This window comes from Grammomys surdaster, unplaced genomic scaffold (genome assembly GCF_004785775.1).
Source record: "Grammomys surdaster isolate TR1022 unplaced genomic scaffold, NIH_TR_1.0 139, whole genome shotgun sequence".
Lineage (NCBI taxonomy): Eukaryota > Metazoa > Chordata > Mammalia > Rodentia > Muridae > Grammomys > Grammomys surdaster.
Window position 1 is genome coordinate 10,266,901 of NW_021604597.1, and position 25,027 is coordinate 10,291,927.

General features: G+C 38.4%; 1 protein-coding gene across 25 annotated transcripts in view; it reads left to right on the forward strand.

Moving 5' to 3' along the window:
- The window catches only part of Mbnl1 (muscleblind like splicing regulator 1), a 172,996-nt gene that overhangs the window by 116,424 nt on the left and 31,545 nt on the right, over positions 1-25,027 (forward strand). For 13 of the 25 annotated variants that reach the window (XM_028763517.1, XM_028763500.1, XM_028763508.1 and 10 more), the window contains 2 exons: positions 22,017-22,187; positions 23,135-23,245. In XM_028763517.1, coding sequence (XP_028619350.1) covers positions 22,119-22,187; positions 23,135-23,245 — 180 coding nt within the window. In that variant the 5' untranslated portion in view covers positions 22,017-22,118. The remainder of the gene's footprint in view (positions 1-22,016; positions 22,188-23,134; positions 23,246-25,027) is intronic. The other 12 variants (XM_028763515.1, XM_028763507.1, XM_028763509.1 and 9 more) reach the window with 1 other exon arrangement.

Genomic DNA, 25,027 nt, shown 5'->3' on the forward strand with positions numbered 1-25,027 from the left:
AGAGAGAGAGAGAGATTTTGATTGATTGATTTAAAGACAGAAAGACAGTGTTTGAAAAATCCCCAAAATCCATTTAAGCAGGGTTCTGGGTGATTCTTGACCGTAGTAGAATAAACTAGACTGATATATCAGAAACAGTTTTCTTCGTCCATCTTACATACTCTGTCTCTTGAATCAGTGTGGTGCAGAATGTTGAAGCAGGTATTTGGTAAGTTGGATTTGGCTACTGCAGTGTTATAAAAATAGATTAAGTAAACAGACACAGCAGGCCCATGTGGCTTGGGTTCTGAATCCTCCTGAGACTTGGTATAACTTTAATAGGCTATAGTTCTAAACAGAACTATGAATCTCTAGGGTGATTTCGATATTACATAATGAAGGAGGTGCTGTTTTATAGCAAAGAATCAGGTGTTGTGCCTTTTAAAATAATTTCAGGGAGGTTTATCTGAAAGTGACAGTTTTTAAGCTATTCCAGACTATTGTGGGCTTCTTTCTTTCTTGCCTTTGCTATTTTTAGAGCCCTGCAGTAGCATAACCCTGCACCACACAAGGCAGCGTGGCAGTTGGTGTTGGATGCATAATTGCTCTCAGACTAGGGCTAACAAAGCAAATCCTTGGAAAGAAGGAACCTGTCTGCGTTAAAGTCTTTCAGTATTAAAGGTGTAATGTTAAAAATCAGAATGCACAAGGAAAAATAACTACTTCCCTCTAAGAACTCGTGCCTGTGTTGAGTAGAGAGCCGGAGCAATTGTAGTCACTCACTCTAACTACTCTGCAACACTGCAGATGTTCTGTAAAGGTGTTCCTGTCTGAAAAGTGGTCCATGGCAGTTTTGAATTTTTTTTCCTTTTATCAGAAGTCAGGGAAAACTTTTATAGCTGAATATTTCAATTTTACTTCAATCAGGTTTCATTAGACAGTTCAAATCCACATAATTTCTGAATAATTATGGCTCCGGTGTGTGTATGTGTACAGATATCCACATTTTATGGGGTTGACTTGAGTTATATATTTATCTCCAGTAGTCTAAGAAAAATAAGAACATGTTATCAACTGATAATGTGTTAAATCATCTGAAAAGCCCAGTCTACAGAGGATTTCAGAAAGCAGTGGAGATGAGGTGGTCTGTAACTTATACGTAGTAAGTGAGCTGTGCTCAGATCCACAGGCCTCAAGCATCGTCCCATGATCAGTAGACTTCTTCTAGATTGTTTTTAGTTTTATAATTTAGCTTTCTTGTTTTAAATATTTAAAACAGTACCCAAGAGTCATGACATATAATTGACTGTGTTGGTGCTTGAGAGGAAATTTACAGCTCTCTGGGTTGGGCTTATGCACCTACTTGTCAGTCAGCCTCCGTGTGGCTTTGTGACTGTTCAAGTTGACAGCAACCCCGATGAAGTGGAGGATCCGTCCGTTTGGGAATGTTTAGAGGTCTAGGAAATACACTACATCAAATTATCAACGTTCTTCTCATAACCATCCTATACAAACAGTACTTGAGAAATTAGTGCAGAAAGGTTAGTAGCTGTAGTAGCATCATTCTCTGATCAGTAGAATTCGGATCTTTGGCTTTTTAACCCTCATCAACTGGATCTAATTGTTGAGAGTAGCAACATAGCCAGCTGCCTTCTGTATTCTCCAGCAGTTCTGGTGCTGAGAGCAGCTCTCTTAGTTAGGGAAGTATCAGATTTCCTGTTGTTACATCTTCAGGCACACCAGTTTGACTTTGAGCATTACTGCCTACAAATACTATAGGGAGAGGAGGAAAAGCAGTGTCTCCAAAATGGGCAGAGTTATAGCTTCAGATGCAGCAGGCTAGACAGCTGTACATCTGGACCCTTTACTAATGGTCTCATCAGGTACACACGAAGTACATCTGGTTACCTACAATTCTGTGACAGATGAATGAGCTGAATTATTAAAGAGCTTTCTTTATCACCAAACATGTTCTAGATGAATGACAAAGAATGAAGGTGAGCAGGCAATGAGTTTCAAAGAGTCTAGAAACAGAAGTGTGGCATGAAATGCAATATTATACCTTTTCTTGTTGCTAGCCTAATTTAGTTGCTTTTACGTTTTCCCATATTGATATGAAACATATTTTTCATATTTTTAGACCTTGAATGGTGCTCAGTCTCCATACATACCTTATTATGTCATGATATACTGATGTGTTTCCTCTGTATACACAAGCCCTGGTGCACATATGCACACACATATAAGCTCACTTGTAACATTTAGGTATTTGAGTGAAATCAAGTGTTTGGAAAGGAAATGCTGTTTCTCTTTTTATGATAGCCAAAAATCAGATCGCAATTCCTTGTACAGGGAGATTGTTTTAGGACCTGACCAAAATATCCTTATCTAGACATCTTCAGAGTGAAATAGTAACTGGTACTTTGTATAAAGTCTCAGTTGAGGCAAAAGAGCCTGAAGGTTTCCAGACTAATCTGAGTGAGACTGGAAGTATCGAACAAATGCAGATAAACCTGTCATAAACACTGCCAAATTCTTCTGGCATTCTCTGACTGTTACATACTGAACCAAGGGCTGCCCACAGAATTTCACGCAAATGAGCCCTTGTCACCATAGCAAGTAGATGATATAGTTATTTCCATTTTGGTGATGAGGACACTGACGGGCAGCGGATTAAGTAATAAATACAACAAAGTCACAGGTAGGAATGTACAGGATTAGTTTTTTAATCTATGTACCTACTTTTGCTTCTTTGAACCCCAATATATCATTAAGGAAACTTGCACTGTAATATGGCACATTAAGCATGAGGACAAGCAGTCAGTGTTTGAAGAATAATGTCTTCACGACAGTGCATGCTGTATTACTGTTTGAGATTTGTTCAGTATTTGAAGCTACCATTGAATTCCTGCCTTTCACCTCCATCCCCATGTCTTCTTCCAACTTCTTGTACCAATGAGCATTCCTTCCTTCGACTTTGTCATTTGCATTAGAACACTTGGGTTTTGGACGTTGGATTATAAAGGGAGCATAACTTTTCTTCTAGCTCCAGAAGTCCAGGAGAGCTGACCACCTCTGAGGACTCAATTATTTATTTGCTGCCTTTAGCTCTTGTCTGATATTGTTTTGCCTTTGTACCATACTGATAAGCATGTGCCAGGCATTAGCACCATGATAGTTTCTGGGAAAACACCCTTACACATGTTAGGGTGTTGCAGAGTATATGTGAGAGCCAGAAAAGCAAATTGACCAGCCAGGTGCTGACATGGTAATTGGAAGCAATGAAAAATAGCACACATTTGCTTGAGGCTGAATGTCTGTCCTTTCCCACCACCCACCTCATAGGCTTATAGCAGGGCACATTTTGAAAATTCTGAGGAACCCATTCCAATTCTATTTTGGTGGGCAAGGCAAATTTAGAAAATTGATAATAGAGTATTGCCAGTCTCTACTGTCATCTCAGTGAATTTCAAACTTATGCTTCTTTTACTGAGCATTTGATTACAAATACAGGGAGAATCATTGAGTCCTGTAATGTTTTATTTTTATTTTAAAAAAAACTGTATTCACTTGTAATGGAGAGAATTGGAATTTATAGGTGGCAGGGGTAGCAAAGTAACTTCTCTTTATAGTGTCAGGTTCAAGAAAATGCCACTCTCCCAAATTCTGGCACTCAGTCCCTTAACCAAAGGAGCCATTTCCTGTCAATGTTAGAAGGGACAAATGGCCAATTGTGTGCCTATTAGCCAACCAAAACCAGTGTTACCCTTCAGACTGTCTCAGGATAGCATCACAACCATCTGTGGCTCTTTTCAGCTCTTCTGATTCCTCTTCCTACTCTAAACTTCTCTAGCTCCTGGGCTTCCCTCTTTCAGTCTGCCTCCCTCTCCCTGAGCCCCTCGCTTCCTCTTGTGGCCTGGACTCTTTCAGATGCTTCTGGCTGTGCCCTTCCTCATATCTACAATTAAAACCTTCCCATCAACAACACTTCGGAGTGGTCATTGTAGTTTATACATCTAGTGTGTAAATCCTCAGTTGATACATCTGGTGCTGAAATCTCTGGGTTGGGGCACACATGGATCTCTTTCAAGGGCCCTTACCATTCCTAAACAAACCAAGCTGCTGACTTGACTCTCCTAAGACATGCATGTATCATTTTATTTTGACTCCAAATTCTAGAGTTTCCTTGTTCCCCTGCTTCTTCCCTCCACCTGCTGTACTTCTCCCAGTGTTATTCAGGGTAGATCTCTGGCTGCTAGAGCCTGCTTCCCACTCCTGGGTGCCCTTCACAAATAAAGGCTCTCCCTCCACCTCCTCTCTCCTCTTCTATTGAGTAAGTTTAACTGCAGAACTACCTGCTTTGTCTCTGTCAGCTTGCTGGAGTGTACTATTACTATAAAAGCCATTCCTCTCAGCCTACTGGGCCCCCATCATATAGAAAATGGATGCCTCTCCTCTGTGACTTGAGATATTTCTCTCTCAGTCCATTTGAGGATGCCCCAAAATGAAGTTCTTGTCACCAGAACACTTATCCTCTCTCTCACCCGTTTCTCGAACTTCCCTGCATGTTCTCAGCTCTCTTCTCCTCTCTGCTAGAAGCTGCCTGGTCTCTGTCTTTCTCCTTAGCTTGCTAGAGCCTGCTGTTTCTTCCTTATAACCTCCTGAGCCTCTATGATACAGAAATCCTCTCTGGGGTGGAGTTCCTGTTTGCAAGCCTGTCCCTGCTGTCTTTCAGCTTCCTCCTTATTAGAACCCTCCCTCTGGTGGAGTTCCTGTTTTTGCCCCTTTATCTTTTCCTCTTTGGACCCAGACTTTGTATGACGCTTCAATGTCTGCCTGCAAAAGGCTTGATCTTATTTTAGCTCAATAGCCCTACATTGATTTGCAAATTCCCACATATTGTAGAACATTTGCCATCATACAAGCAAATAATCCCCAAAAGTCTCTTATCGCTAAGCTTTTTCTGCTTTCCACTCTTGAAAATTATTTATCTCTATGCTTTTTGCTCTCTGCTTTCAAAAATCCTCTTAAAACTATTATGTAAACTCTGTAAAATCTGTAACAAAAGTTAGCTTAAAACTTGTAGCTAAAAGCTAATAGGTAAAAAACAAAAACCCAAAACTATACCTAGGTAATCTTATATGATACTATATGTGTAACAAGGATTCAACATGTTTAGAAAAATAGATGTTACAGCATTGTGTGTGTGTGTTTGTGTGTGTGTGTGTGTGCGTGTGCATGTGCGTGTGTGTGTGTGTGTAACATATCCAGCTCTTATTTAGTAAAATAGATGTTTTTAAATAGTTACCATGTTGCTTGCCTCCATCTTGGCTGATAACTTCATCAGGAGGTTAAAAGAAAGTAATTGCTATGTGACTTCACCACCATCTTGATTGTGATGACCACATGGTATAAACCAACTAAGGCAGCACCCATAATGCATCTTAGACCTCCTGAGCCCTGAGGTTGTCGTTGTGTCTGCTTTTTACACTAAGGAGGTAGCAGCAGGTCTTAAAGAGTTTTTGGATTAGGATGGCTCTTTATATGATGATGGACAAAGTTAAAATCTATAAATGGCAGTAGTAGCAAAAGGACTTTTCTTTACTTTACATGGGACATTAGAAACAGTAACTCTAGGCTAAGGACCTTAAGATGAGCCTAAAGCAAGGACCTGCTTTAAGAGAAAAAGAGAGAAAAGGGGGGCTGGAGAGAAAGAGAGGTGGAGTATATATTTAGTTTTTATTGCTATGTGACTTATCTTACGAAATAAAATTTCATGCATCCTTTTAAGATAAAATTTTAGAATGAAATTGAAAAGTTACAGAGTAATTAATGGGATACAAAGTTCAATCACATGAGCCTTTGTACATATTACATTGTATTTCAAGTACTGCTTGAAACTCTAAAAGAGGGGTGGGGATGAGTGGAATTCTTTTGAAAGTCAGCATACTTGTCCTACCTCTGCTGGTGAATAAACAACTATCCTAGAATTTGTGCCTTTGCAACCACAAAAGGACAGAAAAGCCAATGTTAGTCATTAGTTTTTGAGTAATAAATGTCTGATTTAACTTTTCTTAACCAGTTTCTATTTTAGTACACACTGGCAAATTACGTAAGAGCCATAATTGGGCGAGCTCTAATCTCTGGGCAGGGAACTCACTTGAGAAGAAGGCAGATATGTTACAAAAGCAGCAGCTCGGAACATCTCAGTGTTCTGCCAGTACTATGGTGTTCCTATGAAAAACAGCTGCTCCAGCTTGTTACAGTAATGTAAGAAATGCTTCTAGAAGAGGCAAACATTCCTGAGGGTCCACACTTCTGTTTGGGGCTTTTTTTAAATGTCATATATAGAAGTGGGTAGCTACAATTTTTTTTTCATGCAGTATTACAAATGATTTTGAAGTTTTGATCTGTGCAGGTGCAGGCCTGTTGCATTATTCATCAAAGAATAATCGTGGTAGTTTTTTATATTAATAATTTGAGTTTTTTCTGGTATGTGTGGTGTCAGGATGGCTTTTGTGTGCTCCCTTGGCCTATCTCACTTGATCAGTTTAAGCAGCTGTTTTGCTTTAGGTCATTAGGTAGTAAATAACCATACAAACTGCTATTAACTCTTGGATTTGTTTAATGAGTGCAGTCTTGTTATACCCTTAGGCCATCTCGCCTGGCCTATGTTCCTGACATCTAAACAGGCAGCTGCTGCTAAGACACCAAGCAAAGGACTAATCTTTGCTTATATTCAGGTCCCCTCCTGACACTTGAGTTAAGCCTGGAATATTCTCCCTTAACTCTCTGATCTGGCTACCCTGCACAAAGCCTTCTCCCTAGCCTGATTGTTTTAGCTGAAAGTCAGCTGACTCAGCTGAAAATTTTACACTGTGTTCTTACATCTATCCTACTGTGAAGGCCTCCTGGCTCTTGTGACTTTTGGAAAGTCAGTATGTTAAAAGAAAATATAGTTACAAAATGAGAATCAGACAGATGGGAGAACTAAATGTTTTATTTCTTTCTAATCTTGGGCAAGTTATTTACTGTTTGTCTGACTTTTTGGTTGTTTGTTTTGTTTTTGTTTTTAGAGTCCAGCACTTAATTCTGAGTGAGTTATGTTGCTAATTTTCTATTTTCTGAAATAATATAATTCTCTACCTGTGTCGTCTTGGCCCCACCCTCCTTACCCCCTTCCTTTCCTTTTTCTTCCTTTTTTCCACTTCCATTTTTTCTTTCATCCCTCCATCCTTGTGTGTTCTATTACCTCACCTGCTGCCTTTTGGAGTAGTTTATTAGATATGAGAGAATGACTAAATTTCTCAGAAAATTGAGAATTATTTACTTTATTGATGCATTTGTCTTCCACAGAGTGTTACATTGATCTTAATATTTCATTTCTGTTTCCTTGAAAATTTAAAATATGTCAGTGTACTTTTATGAACATTTATTGAAATGAAGAAAAATTTTAGCTAAACTTCCATAAGTTGTAACTGAGCTAGAAAAATAAGTATTGGCTAGCAGTTAACACAGAAATTACCAGAGAGGTGAGTGACTGCCTAAGTTGTATAGGATTTATTATTAACATAATTTGTCACCTATATCATAACTACCTTTTTTGAGGACATTTTAACCAACAGAATACTTAAACTCGGGTGGGTCCAGTCTCCAGTCATAGCATAGCAGCTTTTCTAAATTTCTTGTAGAATTTTTTCCTTCCTAAGACCAAAATGTTCTGTAATAATTTCTTTCATATAGCTGCTCCTGGCGTTTGTCTGGGATCTTATATCTAAAGGATCTCTCGGAAGCAGATCTATCTTGTAATTGTAAAGAAGTCTTTCTCCTGTTTCTCCCATTCAGAAGAGCTAATAAATACCTTCAAAACAAAAGTGGCAGTTTATATAAAGATAATAATAAATAGTTATTTATTAACTATTTATTATTAATAAGTATTAATAATAAATAGTTAATAAATTTGAAAGATAATAATAAATCCTTCAGACCCTGGCAGAAATTAGTCTTAAAAGAACTCTTGCAGGATGTATTCAATGCAAGCCAATGACAACCTTCACATATATCTGGAATGCAGTCAAGTCTAGATAAGTCAGAATTTCTGGGAGCAAAGGATGGGTATTGGTATACTTTTACAGTTTTTACTTAAAGGGTCATGAATGGGGACCATTAAGTTGGATGTTGTAGTGTTCTCTAGATCATACATTACCTGGAGTAGGCAAAACATCTCTTATCAACTCATATTTGTTTTACAAGCATTTGTGAAGAAGTGTGTGTTAATGAGACTGTGTTAGTCCTATCTTCATCAAAAGATTTATGCACATACTATAAATTAACCTCTCATCAGAGTTAAAAGCTACTGAAGTCAATAATCCACAGAAAGTGACTTATAAAGATAGTCACTTGTCATAAACAAATATAAAAACAATTCATTTAGTTGTCAGCCCACTTTTCAAGACTAGTGCCCAGATTCTTAGTATAAAATAAGTAAGATTGAGTTTTTCCTCTTTTGACACTAGGTATGCTCTCTGATAGCCTCCCACCCCCGCAACCTGGATGCAGTGTCCCAGGCAGAGGCACCATTTGTTCAAGAGGCTGCGTGCCTCAGTGAGCCATCACTAAGAGTGTCAAGTCAGCCTTGCAGCGAGCAATATTCACCTTGGCTCTGGGGAATTTTCTTTCCACTGGAGTTTGGATTGGCATCTGAAGTCATTAGAGACATAATTCATGTTGGCTCATTAAAAGAGACTCTAACTTTGCGAAGTTCTGGAAGGCTGAAGGAGAAGGAGAGAAAGATGTTTTAAATAAAGTATTTCTTTAGAAAGAGGCCCAGGTGATGGGAAGCAAGGCTTGCAAGGTTCCAATGATGGGATGAATGTGCTATAGGAAATGACTGGGGTCTAGTCACTTCCATTCATTTTCCAGACACAGCTGAATTTGGGAGTCATGAGGGAGGAAGTTGTACTCAGATGGCACTCATAGTAGATGTCAAAGGTGAGACGTGAACAAGAAGCTCTCTGTCACCCCGGCACTCCTACTCTTTCATATCTACTCAGGAACCACGTGGCTCTCAGGTCATTGTGGGTCTGAGTTCTTTATAACCCTAGGACAGGGCTGTATCCATTGAGTACATTCGACCTGCAGGCTAGCAGGGCTGTGCTTGGCCAGCAGTGGATAAAGAAGAAAAGGGAACATAGGGTCAGAAATTAGAACAGAAAGCAGCGTCATCCAAATGGAAAGGTTTGCAAAAGGATGGGAGTCAGTGGAAATCCTGAAGAAGATACATAAAAAGAATTCTGAGGCTACCTTTATCAGGAAAATGTCCTTGTGAACAGATCCTCTGCGAATCGACTTTTCTGATGCCTTCTCAGACTCCACAAATTGCTAAACTGTGGAAATAAAATATTAATATTTGAAAGCAACTCAAGATATTTGATTGTAGTTCTAAGAGAAAAATACTGTGATATAAAATTAATAGATTTTAAAACAAGTTTCATTATTAACAAGTCCTTTTTGCAGTCATGGACTTGGTGATTGAGCTGCTTTACCTGACCTAGACTGTGGATACAGGAGCTAGGAGGCAACAGAAACTCTCCTCTGGAAAGCATTCACTGGGGGAGGAAGATGGGTAAACAGTATACAGGGAGGACAGTGTTGCTCAAAAGAAAATAAAACCAAGTCTTTCTATTAAGTCTTCCTGCTTCTGTGAAAGATCGGATGCAGGAATGGCGGACATGCTACCCAGTACCCAGCAGATCAGCCTGAATATTATTGAGGGCTAGGAGAACTTCATGTGACTACTGCATTGTGGTTTCTCCTACATTCACATTTTAGTGTATTACAAAAACAGTTTCATGTCTGTGCTCTTGCGAGGATGCATAGCTCTGTCCTAGTGACTTAAAATACACTCTCCAGCTTCGGTTTGCCATTTAGAACATAGCTCCTTGGGAAGACTTAAGTTTTTTTGGAAATTGTATGTTCACAGGATGATTTCAGTATCGCATTCATCTATAGTGGTTTTCTAATTTATTTTGTGGTTTGTACTTACTTTTATTAATTGATAATAAAACCTCACACACCTAAAATATGAAATGTATCTGCTGCTTTACTCCTGGAAGTAAACTTCAGGTCATATTTGTTAGGTATTACTTCTTTAGATATTTGAGGGGCTTCTCTGGGAAGCCAGTGGGAGACCTTGGAGTGAGGAAGGCGCACAGAACAGGAGACAAGCTCATAACTTGTGTTGTGATACTGCTTTTTGCTTGAACATCTTTCCCTCCCTAATTGCTTATGCTGCTACAGCCAGCACCCAGTGGAGCTGTGTTCTAGGTTCATGAAATAATTTTCTTTCTCTTCATTGCAGTCTCAAGTCAGAGCTGATAACTGTGTGCAATTTTAGTGGATTGTCATGGGGATGGGAAGAGGAGTGTATTTTTCCCATAAGAACAGAACCAGTGTCAGTAAGCACATTTTGTTAAACTACACAGTATGTCTGTCAGGAAAAGACACTGGTGAAGCAGTACTGAACACTGTCATCTCACCTTTCCTTCAGTCTCTGTCAGTGTTATCTGCACAAAGCAGTAGCATTTCATGCTGTCCTTGAATGGCATTTAGGAGCACAGAAAGGATCAATGTATTTCTAGTTAGGGAATCCCATAGGCATGCAAAAGACTGCCACTAGAATACTAGGAGCCAAAGAATCTCATAGTTGGCAAAGTTAATGGTGCATGTAAAGCCTGGAGCAGAGGGTGGTGACGTGATTGTACTCAGTAAAAGCAGTTAAAACTGTTCACTTAGTGTGAGAAATTGTTTAAGCACCAACTACATGCATTAGATTTGTTAGCGCAGCTAGTAGATTTTGAAGATTCACAGTAAAAATATTAATATCTGGTGACACTATAACAGATACTTTGAAAGTTGTTTTGACTAAATTATGGGTATCACTTTAGTATGTACAAATTTTACTTAAAATTTTTAAAGTAAAGATTTACTTTATTATATTTGTAGGCTCTTTAGGACCTTAGCAGAAATATAGTGTCTTCGTTATATCAATACAAAGAGAGTTTACCATTCTGATTTCTTTTTTAATTTCTTTTATATCCATGAATAAAAAGGCATGCCGCCTAAAGCTCACCATGGCTTATTTTTCCCTAGATGCTATACTGTATATGTGTGTACATATGCATGTATAACATTGATATAATTTCTGATGTATGCAAATAAAATAAATGAATAACTTGCTCATTCACCTCTTGCCATTCAAAGTCTCTTGCTGAAATAGAGCAGAGAGCATTACTTTAACTCATTTGATGGTCTTCTGTTCTCTACAGTCTACTGACAGTGCTGTGGAAGGGCCAAACATGATAGATAAGCTGAAATTTAGAAGCACATTTAATGTTTTTATTATAGTGTGGAATACTGTGTGGACTAACTTCCAAAATCAGTATTTTACATCTTGGAATATTTTTTTTTCCTTTGACAGAACTCACAGTCGTTGAATCCTTCATTTAGTTAGGCCCTGTTCTTGCTAGAGCCATTTGTTGTTTTATTTTGAGAGGTCAGTGATTAGGTACTCACACTTAAAGATGAACAAGCCTAATGCAATTGGTATGACTGTGTATCCCAGTACAGTGGCTAGGCGCTCCAGCTCAATGAGTAGACTGGGATCTACTGGGTTAAGTGATGTATTTATGAGCAGTCCATATACCTTCTGTGCTTCAGCAAAGTAATGGAAAATGTAGAATAACTGATGCTGGAGCATTAAGTTGTCAATGTCCATAATGTGCTTAGCATAGTGCTTAACACAGAAGCCTCATGCAAGCCTTATTATTCCTTTATCATAATAAGATGCATCTTTTGGTTTTAAGTCAATGCTATAAGGAAGGGAGGATACAAGATGAATGTTCTGGGTAAGTGGACCAGGAGGTAGCATGTATATGCCAACTGCTGCATTAGTAATTCTAAGAGCTGGATACAGGAAACATGCCTATGTTTCCCATAAGTTTACCTCCTTCTTATGTCTGCTATGTTTTTTATTGGATATTTTATTTATTTAAAATACCGATGTCATTCCTTTCCCCATTTCCCCTCTGTAGGACCCCCTATCCTCTACCCCATCTTCATTTATGTTTTTATACTATTTTTATTACATGCATGTATTAAGGTCAGTTCTAGGTTGACAGTGTGGCAATACAATAGATGCAAATAGTCAAGGAACAAGCAATACAGTAAACACAAATAGTCAAAGAAAAAGCAAGGCATTAAACGCAATTACATGAAGACTCCTATGATCACTGTTTCTTAAGGCCTATCAGGATGACCAAAGTATCTGATGACCTAGTTCTCTATCCTAGCCCAAGGTCATTTTCATGTCTGAAGCCTACTTTTTTGTCTAGCCTAAAATTTACATTCCTGTCTGAAATAACTTCTTTGTTCTAGTCTAATATTTAGATTCCTACTTGAGATTACTTCTTTATTCTAGCCTAAAATTTAGATTCCTACCTGAAATTACTTCTTTGTTCTAGGCTAATAACAGAATCCTGCCTGAAGCCTACTTCCTTGTTTTTGGCCAATGTCATATTCCTACCAAGCAGCCCAATTCCTTGTCCTTGGCCCATGTCAGATTCTTGACAAGCAGCCCCAAAAGCCTGTCTTAGGTCATTCTGACAAGAATGCCTTCCTTACCCATCATGGAATTTGAATTATCAAAAGCAATGCACTTATGTCTTAGTTTGGTAAGGCTCTGTGCAGAATCTTACCTGTTCTTGGCTTTCCAGCCTGTTAAATTAATAACTCTGTCTGGGGTTCCATTATCAGTTTCAAGTCCTGTACTTTGGCTGTCAGTCTGTTAATGTAGGTAGAGACAAGCTTTAACATGATGAGCAGGAAGAAAAGTGTTCCCAGGACAAGAAGGGCTAGCCTGATCAAGCTATATCTGCCATTCTTGAGGTTTGACCATAATGGAAATACTTACCCCAGGTCATGGATGATTTTATTGTCATTATCTGCAGCATCAAAGCTCAACAGAGCAGCATTTTTAAAATTCATAATCTCACTATGCAAAGTTAACACACCCAGAGAGGTGTTAGGATTATGTCAAATATCCTACAGGTGTCTTTAAACTTTTTTCTATTTATAATGGCAATCATTGTAAATTTCAAAAGTAACAACTCTCCAATGATACTTGTCATGACAGTTGGGATGGCTCCTAACTCTTGAACCCTGTACCCCCTTCAGATAATTTGAATAGGTTATAGAGCATCATCCGTTGTTCCAGATACCTATATAAATCCTTTTGTTTGTTTGTTTTTGTTTTGTTTTGTTTTTCGAGACAGGGTTTCTCTGTGTGTCTCTGGCTGTCCTGGAACTCACTCTTTAGGTCAGGCTGGCCTTGAACTCAGAAATCCACCTGCCTCTGCCTCCCAAATGTTGGAATTAAAGGTGTGTGCCACCACTGCCCGGCCTATAAATCCTTTTGTATATTTAGTACATTATTAACATTTTTTTTTGCTAGATGGTTAACAAAAATAGTTTCTTAACTTCTTGTGTCAATGCTATTGCAGAAGCAGTGGTGCTAGCAATTAATGAGTATTTCTGCCATGTTATCTTCCACGTTGTAATGTTCCCAGTGATGACATTGCATACTGTTCATAACACTTTCCATTCTCCAGCTGAAAAACATGTCCTACAAGGACACCACTAAAGATTAGTATGTAAACACTGGGCTTTTGATTTTGATTATTAGCTGATTTGATTTGGAATCCCTAAAACATCATAAATGGTTTGGCCATAGTTTAGAAGTCTGATAGTCACTGTGCTGAAAAATAATTGAAGCAATTTGAAAATATATATAAAATCTGGCATTTCCAGTTTATGGTGCTATAAAAAAAGCAACCAGCACATGTTGGACTGTTTAATGGTACTGGCACCTACCAAATGTCACTGGACTTCACAGGGGCATAGAAACTCGACTTTGGTTCAGAGGTACAGACTGGATCCGTCTCTGGAGCCCACAAGGTGTGTGTAATCAGGAATGTTGATGGTGCTGATGGAGCCTCCACGCATTAGTGTCTATATAGTCTTAGGATTCCATAACATAGAGGCCACATGTACAAGAAAAAGACAAGACTGTTTCTTTGTGTGCCATCAGAGGCAGCTCTAAATAGATCTGGATTTTTGGTGGTGACTGTGCAGATGCAACCTGCTGTCACAGCTGCATGTGTATGTGATCTCTCGTAAGGAAAAGCTTCTGGAGGGAGGCACGATATTTTTGTCACAAGAATGTCTGTGATTTGCTGCCGTTTCACTTCTTCCCCTCCCCCAAGCTTCCAACCCAAAGCTCATGCATTCAGAACACCAAGCAGAGGTATAGAGTTTCACTTTTGTCATTTCCAAGATGATTAATGGAGTTGTGCAATGCGAGCTCCTAAGCACTCTGGGAAAGTCACAGTATTCCAGTGAGGTAGAGTGCCTTGATACTGCGTCAGCAGGGAGGGTATTTTGGGATATGGTAAATGTCACTATTGGTTTTAATATACAAGAATCTTCATCATCAAACCTTAGGAATGTTCTACAAAATACTGCCTAGAACAGCTATTGAGTTCTGTAAATGGCTCTTTAAATAGCTAGAAACTGTTAGCTAAAAATCTCCCATTTGTGACCCAGTTAGATATTGATGAGGACAGAGTTTAGTGAATATTAAATGGAACCAGTATCCCTTCAAGTAATATACAGTCAACAGGCTATGAGTGTGTGTGTGTGTGTGTGTGTGTGTATGAGAGAGAGAGAGAGAGAGAGAGAGAGAGAGAGAGAGAGAGAGAGAGAGAGAGAGGAGAGAGAGAGATCATGGGATCAGAAAAGAGGAAAACCTGAATTCCCTGTGCATTCTATTTCAGCTGAATACTTATTTTGTATCTGTGGTAAACTAACTATAAGAAATAATTGATCTCTCACTAACCTCTAGTAAATATCTTAATTTTTAGACTGTTTACAGAAATGTGCAAGAAAAATAAGTAAATATTGAAACTCATCACTCATTTTTTCAAGGTTTTTAAAGTTTGCAGCTGTTAGTAATTGACTAAATTAGAGGGAATACTTGGTCAGCCACATGATCCTTTTCCTTCGAGTTTCTCAGTATAAACTTAGTACTGTATGTTTGAGGAAATTTCCAGAATAACCTCCTTCATTTAAAATGGTGTAATGTTTAGAGTACGTAGAACTTTCGTTCGAATGTCAGCTATTCTTAGTTATATGCATTTATGTCCATGCAGAATCTATGGACTGAAGTCTTAGTCTCATGGTATGTTTGTAAATGACATTCTTAAGAATAGAACTGAGATTAACCACAGCAGAAGACTAGAATCATAATCTAATAGAATCTGTGTACTGACAAGAAGAATTACAAGTGAGCTTAGAGTGGTGTCTACCTTCCCCATTTCCCCCCTTTCTCCTTTCCTTCCTAACCTCCCTCTCTCCTTCCTACTGTTTCTATGCACACTAAGGGGGTCAATATGGAATCAAAGGCAAAGGAACCCATGAGGAGAGTTCTGATTGGAAAATGGGTAGGATAGGACCTTCATCTTGGTTTTTGAGTTTCTAAAACTGAGAAAGTTAATTTCTGTCTAAATGACCCAGTCTGTGGCATTTTTCTTATGGTATCCAATACAGCCTCCATTATATTTCACTGGGTATAAGTCAGTGTTTGTCTTTCAACTGATGATTATCCTAATGACAGCCACTGCCATCCCCAGCTGGGCATGATAGTCTTAGGGGGAATCCGATACAGTCCAAACATCCTGTAGTACTACAATCCACAGAGCAACATTTATATAGTGTCCTAATTATCAGTAATACTGATTGTAAGAAAACTAGAATGTCTTTTTAGGGTGCAGGTACTCTTGCAAAATTAGAAAAGCCCCCCATTGGAGCAAGTAAGCTATAAAGAAATACTTACTTAGGAACTTCGATGCAATCTGCTTTAGTTACATTGATTTTATTTCCTCTAGACTTGCAAAATCACATAAAATGATTTGTAGTGTTAATTGAATGCACATTCATCTTTTAAAAAGAAATTGAAGGATTTATATATGGTGTTGGAAGGTTTGGACAAAATATATTTTTCTTACAGTAAATCATATAGACTGTTATAAATCTCCTACCAGTAAATGGTAGAACTTAGAATTATATATATTAGGGGATGCAACAGTGGCTCAGCAGTTATAAACAAATCTGTGCTTTCTGAGGGCCAAGGTTCAGTTCTCAGTATGCACATGATGACGCAAAATCATCTGTAATTGTAATCCCAAGGGATCCATGGCCCCAGATGCACACCGTGCACATATATAGGCAATTAAAAATAAAAATTAAGCTATATTAATGTCACATAATATATTATGAATAACTAGACAATAAGGAGGATTCATAAGAAAACATTTCTTAGAAGTGAGAAGTCACAAGTTGTGGTGACCAGTGACATTAATAATCTTATTTTGGGAAAATATATATCAGCTAAAAAAAAAACTGTTAAGGTGTGTCAATAGGAAGCTGTCCGTTTCACAGTCAGATTTTATGGCCAAGAAAGTACTTCAAAAACATGCATGTGTCTGCTGTCCTAAAAGTAAATACTAGTTTGTTTTAACCACTGAAATAAATGGTTCTAGTTTGAGGATCCTGACTGAAAATCCAGTGATGCCAAAAGAAGCTGGGACGAGCCTCTGAGGTGGCACCCCTACCGTTTGTTCATTGCCTCTCGTTCTAGAGTCCACCCAGATCTGACTGGACAATTTCATCCTTCCCATTGTTATCATTTGGCAGCATGGTAGTATGTCTTTTTAGATTCTGATTATACAGGTCATAGTAATCCTTTTATTTCAGGTTAAGTAAAATCCATTGAAGATATAATTTTAACCTTTTTGTATTATTAAATTTACCTGCCTTCAAACTAATGTACTGTTTTATTTTCAATCATTAATAGGTTTTTAAAATAAACATTATAAATATCTCAGAAATAGCATTTTCAGTTTTCTCAGTTGCTATCCCTTGGTTCACTCAGTTTTATGCTTTCTGTCTTGTTGACTGCTTGGCACTTACCGTATTCTCTATCTCTCCTCTTAATGTGCATGTCTCCTGGATCACACCTATACATTTTCTTCATGGAGTCACTACATTTACACATCCATAGAAAAATGTGTTTTCCTAAATCCTAAGGTCAAACAATGAGCCACATATTTATTTTGAAGACTAAATTCATAGCTTAACTGTAAAATGTCAGTTGTTTCAGAAAAAAAAAAGTTTGTTGCAATTTTTAAAGCTAAATGAGCTTATCCTTAAAGTCAGGATCACCACTGTTGTTTTCAGTCAGTGAACTGTTAAAATAAGTTTGCATCAGAAGCAACAAATGCAAAGCACAAAACTCTCATACTAATAAAAGGATTAACAAGGAGTTTTTCTTTGGTGGGTAGTGATTAAGAAAGGAACAGTGCCTTCATTATTGATGATTGGTGTGCATTGCCCTGTATTATTTTTAGTACTTTTTAAAGACACAGGGCTTAATTGGACTGTTTTGCTTCTTCTTATTTTAAAAATTTAAGGAAAGAGAGAAAATAATCAGTGTTATTAGATGCCCACTATGCCAGTCACCATGTGTAAAGCTGGCCCAAGCTCTTCTAGGCTTCCCTTATTACAGGGGCAGTCTGCTATGGTCATTGTGAAAAGAAGAGATGGCCACATAGAGTTCACTGATTTCCATTAAGTCACTCAAGCAAGTACCAATGCCACTCTAAAGCCATCTTTGTACCGTTACAAGACGTGTACAACTCCATTTGCTTATAAAACAAAATAAAAATATGTTTTACAGACTGGGAACCTGGCTCACAGGGCCTGCAGGACAAACATGAGGACCTGAGTTTGAACCATCAGCTCCACATGAGAAGCTAGGCATGGCTGTGCTTACATGTGATGGCAGTCTTGGGAGATGGGAATAGAGAATCCCAGCAGCTGCCTGGACAGCCAGTCTGGCTAGTCACTATCCCCCAGGTTCAATGAAACAAAGAGCAAGTAATGTAAAGACACTGGAAACCTACACACACACACACACACATACACACACATACACCCCTACACCCCAATTCAATTTGTTCTGAGGTAACATATCTAAATATTTGAGAAGAATAACTTCTACAAATTTGACTTTAGGCTTATAGTTTAGTGTCTTTTTCTACATATTATGGTGCCAAATATAAACACAAATGAATGTGTACATGGCTCTCCTGGCCTTCACAATCTGCCTTCTACTGTGTGTGTGTGTGTGTGTATGCTCACTCGTGTGCAGATATGTGCATGCTTGAGTGCATGTGTGAGTGCACTGTGTGTCTGTGTTCAAAGGTGTATGAGGAAGTTAAATTATTGTCTGGCCTCTGGGGGGGGGAAAGCATTATTAGGTCAGCATAGTTTAATATTGATATTAAATTTTGTTTATAATCTATGTTCCTTAGCATGAGAATGAAAATAGTACAATTCATCTTTGAACATGTTATAAGGAACAGTATCCACTCTCTGTGCAGCTGCTTCCTAAGTAAAGGATAGGGCATAAGGTAGATGATGGCGGGAAGATGGACAGGGACCCATCACACTGGCTGTGGCTTTACCATAATTCTCAAAGGAACTTATGCTACTGGTTGGAGAGTTTTAGTTGTTTTGTGTTTCTAGACTTTTAAGTAATACTCTAGAATGGGATGTTTATTCCAATTTATTCTTGATCTTTTTGTTTGTAGAGCCACAATCATTCATCAGTGCAGTTAGCATGAAATCTGTTTTAAACTCTCTAAAAACTGGAGTTTATGAAATATCCCTGCCATGGGTTACAGTTACTTTCCCTGTGCGCATCAATGCAAATTCCTATGGCTTCACACAAAACATCTTCTGTAGTGTTTTCTGCTATGCCAGAACTATCTAACTCCTTATTAAAACTCACATCCCTGGCCCTAACTTGTGGGCACAGACATGAGAAAATAACCCTCAATCATTGTTCTGTGAGAAACCCCAGTAAATACATTGATTTGGCAACTTCAACTCTGGTGGAATTGTTACTTTAGTCTGCCATTTCTCTATCTGGAATGAGTGGATGTTTGTTCAAGTGTTCCCAAGAAAAGTCACAGGATGTGTAGGAATGTCTTGTTCAAAAGGTATTCACAGCTTTTTGAAATTGAGGCCCATGACAATATAATTATGCAACAGATAAACATAGTCAAGTGATACATTTTCCCCTCTCCCTCAAGTAGTAGATACAGTAAATGTAGAATGGAAGCCATATGTCTAAGCTTCTAAATTTCAAGACAGATGGGCCAGCAAAATGAATCAGCCAGTAAAGGTGCTTGCCGTCAAGTTTAACAACACGATTTTTATCCCCAGAACCCATGTGATGGAAGGAGAGAACTGACCCCCCCACAAGTTGTTCTTTGGCCTCCATAAGAATGCTATAGCATATAGTAATAATAAAAAAAAAATGTTAAAAAACAAAAAGTTTGAGGGGCGCTGTATGGTCAGGAAGGGACTGAGAGGGACATTGAGAAAAACAACTATTAGTGTTCGTCTAGTCCCAGGCTATGTCTGTGCCGTTGGTAGAGCTAAAGCACCTGACCAGAGTGAACTGACTGTGACTGAACCATTGGGTTGATGAACCCTTCTTGTATATACCTCAATCCAGCTGCGGGGAAAAATGCAATATGGAAGTATCGAGAACTGGAAATTATGTTAGAACTGTGGTTCTCATTTTTCCTCACACTGCAACCCTTTAAGACGGTTTCTCATGTTGCAGTGACGATGACCCCATCCATAACTCCGTAACTGTAATTTGGCTACTGTTATGAATCATAATGTAAACATCTGTGTTTTCCGATGGTCTTAGGTGACCCCCAAGGGGATCACAGACTGAGAACTACTGTAGTACAGCCAAGTTCTTCTTTATATTGAAATAAGCATTATGTCTCTGGGAGAGCTCAGCCTGGGAACTCTGTCAACTGTAGCACTTAGGAGATTATTTATTTTGTCCAGTCATATGACTTCAAATTGATTTGTGTGTGGTTTATCTTGTGGGGCTAAGTTCTTTTTGAGGTTGTTTTTCACTGAGATCCTTTTAAGCTAACAATGTTCCTGTGAGTACAACATATATCAAGCATGGTTATTTGACTTGGAATAAGCCATTTTATGAAGCATGGGTCTATCTATGGACCTATCCACAGCCGTACCTAGCATAGCAGATAAAGTAGAAATCACATCCCGTCTACTTCCTCTGATACGCCTTTAAGCTTTGTGGGGGAATGTGTTTATAACCTTAGTGTCTTATGCAGTTTCCACAGCTGATGACTCTATAAACTGGGGCTTCAGGCATCAGGACATGACCACTCTGGTATACGGTTGAGGGAAGGCATTTAGAGTAATATAAGAGAGGGTGTAACCAGAGGCATCTGGAAGAGTCCAGAGCAGGGAGAGAAAGTAGTAGTAGAGTGAACATGGCCAGCAGACTAGAGTTGTTGGTGAGGTGGGTCAGGAGCCAGAGAGGAGGGCAAATGGTGTGGATAAAGGAGGCCAAGAGAGGAAAACAAGAGAGAGACAAAAGACAGAGAGCAAAGAGGGTGTGTGGCCAAAATGGCAGGATTCTATGGGGAAAGAAGAGGAAGGTCAGGAGGTAGGTGGAGGGGGAGGGAAAGCCGTGGTCTGGAGAAGTTTAGGGTAAAGACTGGAGTCAGAAAAGCTTTGAAAAGACACAGGTATTTGTGCTACTGAGAGAGTCAAGAGGCCAGCACTTGTTTTAGTGCGCTGATAGGCACCAAAGATCCATGTGTGCCTTCTGACAGCGGCGAGGAATGGCTCCTTTGGTAGAGGGTAGAATTTGGGGAGTGGAGTTTCCATTGGACCTGCAAATGAGAAAAGAAAATGTAGAGTGTTCACAGTCCTAAACTCACAGGCGATGTCCTTATTAACACTGTATAGAGACCTGTCCTAAAACATCTGAAAGTATGAGACGCTAAATAGAGCATTTGGCTTAAATAGTTACAGTTTTATTGTAAACATCAGTTTTCTAATTTATTCAAAGTAAAATTAAACAGAATTTACTTTTCTATAGAAAAAAATAAAGAAGGTTATGTATAGCTTAATCTGTGGTATCCTATGAAGGTACAAGCAGATCTGCTTAGATTCTCTGGTGAAAACATTTTCAGTGTAGTTGTTGAGATTGACTAATGTGTGTTAGTCAGTATGAATGAAGTAGTTCCCACAGTCTGGCATATTATAGACTTTAATAAGGGCTTCTGAGTCATCCAGGATATACACATACTTATTATATACACATAGTTATTATGCTTTAGGGATCTATCTGTTTCTGCCTTTCTCATTGTCAGTTCTTTGCAGGATGAGGATACCAAGTCTGACTGTTTTCGTAGTTTGGGGTCATGGGACAATATTTGAAAGGCTAAAAGCTCCTGTCTAACCAGTATCTATCCTTTAAACCTCTACTGCTGTGAGAACCAGGTAGCTCTCTTTTTAGCCTTGGAATTTTCAATATCTGGGGCTTTGTAGCAGTTCTCATTTGATTTGCTCTGAGGTCCCTTTGGAGCCATTTTCCTGGAGAAATGATGTTCTGTGGGTTCACTAAGCTCGTTTGTTCAGACTAAGTAGAGATAAAACACCAGTGATGCACGTTTTCATGCATTTTGATTCCCGAGACTTCACGATGTTAACGAAGATGTTGTAGCCAGCATTCAAGGTTCTTTACTTGACATCTGTGTTTTAGGCTTACTTTTAAATCAGTAAACTTTTAAACTGGAAACAGTAACACTGACATTATTAGATGAAGAAACTTCATTGAGCTTTTAAACGTTTTTAAATGTCTTTGAATTCATTACTTTTTCTTCATGTGTAAAAATGCTGTGAATGATAAATTGTGGAAAAAGCTCATAGATTTAGATGGCTTGTTTTCATATCATTTCTACAATTTACTAATTTTATTTTATTTAACAATGGTTCTTGCTTCTTTTCTTTTTTAGGGTCGTTGCTCCAGAGAGAACTGCAAATATCTTCATCCACCCCCACACTTAAAAACACAATTGGAGATAAATGGGCGGAATAACTTGATTCAGCAGAAGAACATGGCCATGCTGGCCCAGCAAATGCAGTTAGCCAATGCCATGATGCCCGGTGCCCCATTGCAGCCCGTGGTGAGCTTACTTTCAACCCCATCCTTGTCTGTGTGGCCAAGTGTTCCGTGTCTGTCCTGAAACAGTGACTGTATGCAAGCATAGGCAGTGGTGGCAGTTGCTGAGTGTTTTCACCCTGTGAGGTTATTTACCTTCATGTCAAAGAAGTGTGGCGATTACAGTCTAGCATTGCTTCTGCTGAAGCTCTCTAAAAAGTTAATCACTTAACTTGCAGCTCTTACCTGCTGTTTATTAAAGTAGCCATCAAACTCAGTTTAGTTAAAATACATTCCAAATTTCCTTTAAAGGTGATAATGATATTTTTCTTAAAAATAAAAATGAAAATTGAAATGATAAATGTTGGTCATTATTTTTGAGGCTATTTCTTCCTTTCTCCTCTCCTTGAAGAGAATCCCTGTTGTTTTCTTTCTCAAAAAGGAGACTGTCGAAAACTTAACTTGAAATTACTTTGTAGTCACAAATGCTAGGCAGTTTTTCACAGTGGTGTGACATAAGCATTGTTTAGAAGTCTCATCAGAAGAGAAGTAGTCAAAACGACAGAACCCCAAGGGCCTTTGAAATAGCTATGAGTGATCATAGGTACTTAATATTTTCCTAGCCATGTGTGTTGGTAACTTGTTTATGAATACGCATACATATTTAAATGTTTAGATTTTTGATGTGCATGTGGTAAATGGCTTTAATCTTATTTATGTAATAGTAATGTTTTGTTAAAATGGTGTTTATGTTAATTATTGTACAAAAATCCTAAATTATTTTTATATGTGATAAAATTTATAGTGATCAGAATATGTCTGATTAATTTATCGCTAACATATTATGAACTGTTATAAGGTCATGAGAACACATGTTTTTCCAGTTTGTTAATTGTAGCATGTGTGCTAACTGATTTTTTTTCCTAATACATTTTAACACCTGAACTCAATGTAATTATTATTCTCTCTTAGAACTTAATGCAACAATCATTCCAAAAAAGAGGGGGGGATTGCATTTCGAGGTGGGAGGGATCCCCATATTACACCGGCAGTGATACCAATTATCAATACTGTACAGTCGAGGTGAGAGAATATTATAATTAATTCTCTATCATTTTAATATGATTTTTATTTTATGACATTATGGGGGCTCAGTTGAAATGTGATATTTTTATTTTTATGGCATCTCCTTATTCTATATGTCTTTATGGTGGTAACATAAATATTTTCATTTGGTTAAGAATGTTTTGTATAATCATTTTTTCTTACAGAAAATTCAGTTCTAAAAATCTCTCTTGCACTTGGCCCTCATGTATGGTTTCAAAGATCTAGAACAATTTCTACTTTAGTGTTACCTCTCCTTGATGTGAGGTCCTTTTTTCCACTTAAACCTGTAAATCATACTTACTGACAGTCTGTGCTCTCTGTGACCCAGAGCACCTCTGAGTCAGGCAAGTATAGGTCTGGGATGAAGGAGGATAGTCTCCAACTCGGCCCTGAGAAGTTAGATCTCTGTGAAGTCTTGACCCATCTCCTGACCTTGTCCTTAAATCTTGCTCTCATGGCTGATCCAAGGTCATATATTCTTAGCCTTGGACAATCTGTCAAAGATCTTTATTCTCTTTGAAATTCTAGTGACATATGTGTTTATGTAGTCACTAAATCACAGATCTCTGAAGCCATCCGTACTTAGATTCCTCGTACTTCTGTTAACTTTTTTTCTGTGTAAACAAAGTAATTATCTGTTTTAGTTATAAGCACAGGCATTACGTTTATTTCTTTCTCACATCATTACAGTTCAATGGAAATTACCCTCTACAAAGGTACTGTGAAACCAGAGTTGAAAAGTCTCTATTTAGGACGATGTGTTTGTAATAAGTATTGAAATCACTTCAATTATTCAAACCTAAAGCATATTTTACTGTGATGACTGTAGGGAAGGCTTTAATCTAGGAAATTTGCCAACTAAATCCCACCTGAGACTCTCTGATCCTCTTTAGAGTCAGCCTGATTTTGATGAGGATAACACAGGGATCCAGAAATAAATGGGATGGCCATAACAATTTGAACTGCCAGTAGAAAATAAAAGTGAGCCATAAGCTTCCCTGTCACTAACATAGAGAAGGACTCTGAACACACACTGTTTGAGGACATGGTAGAGCATGGACACAGATCAGGCAGGAGTATAGCTTTCTGTGAGCTGATCCACAGTATCAGAGCCTGTGAGGACAGACAAAGATCGCAGGGGCCAACCAATTTAGCACCAAACTTAATATACAGGACAGGAGAGGTAGTGAAATGAGAGCAAACTAAACTTCTACACATCCAGCATTGTGTACCTATTTATACAAGAGGTTCATAACTGACAGACAGAAAAAGAAGGAAAGAAGGATTTGCCTAGACATCCATAAACCAGACAGAGGTTCATAATGATTTATCTGCCCTGAAGATGGAAAGAATTGTAACTCAGAGCCAGGGCACAAGCCAGAAGTGGGCTACGATGGCCAACAGTTGTCATCAGTGTTTCCAAGGCAAGTGAGGTGATTGTTAACAACAGTCGCCGTACCACCAGACCATGACATGACACTAGCTTGGATAATGCAGGAATTCATAGGAGTCCTTTGTGCTTTCATTAGATTCTCATCCAGTATGCCAATTAAAAAGGAGTGACATTTTTGAGACAAATATAGCAGTTTGAGGCATCTGTTGTATGCAGCATGTTCTGTATATGCCATTCTCACAACTTTCCTGTCACCTAGGTAATGTTATATCGAGTTCAAAGATTAAGACAGAGGTTCAGAAAGGTTAATTATGTGGCTTAGGTTACACAGCTCATTTTAATCCAGCCAGGCCAGATATAGACCT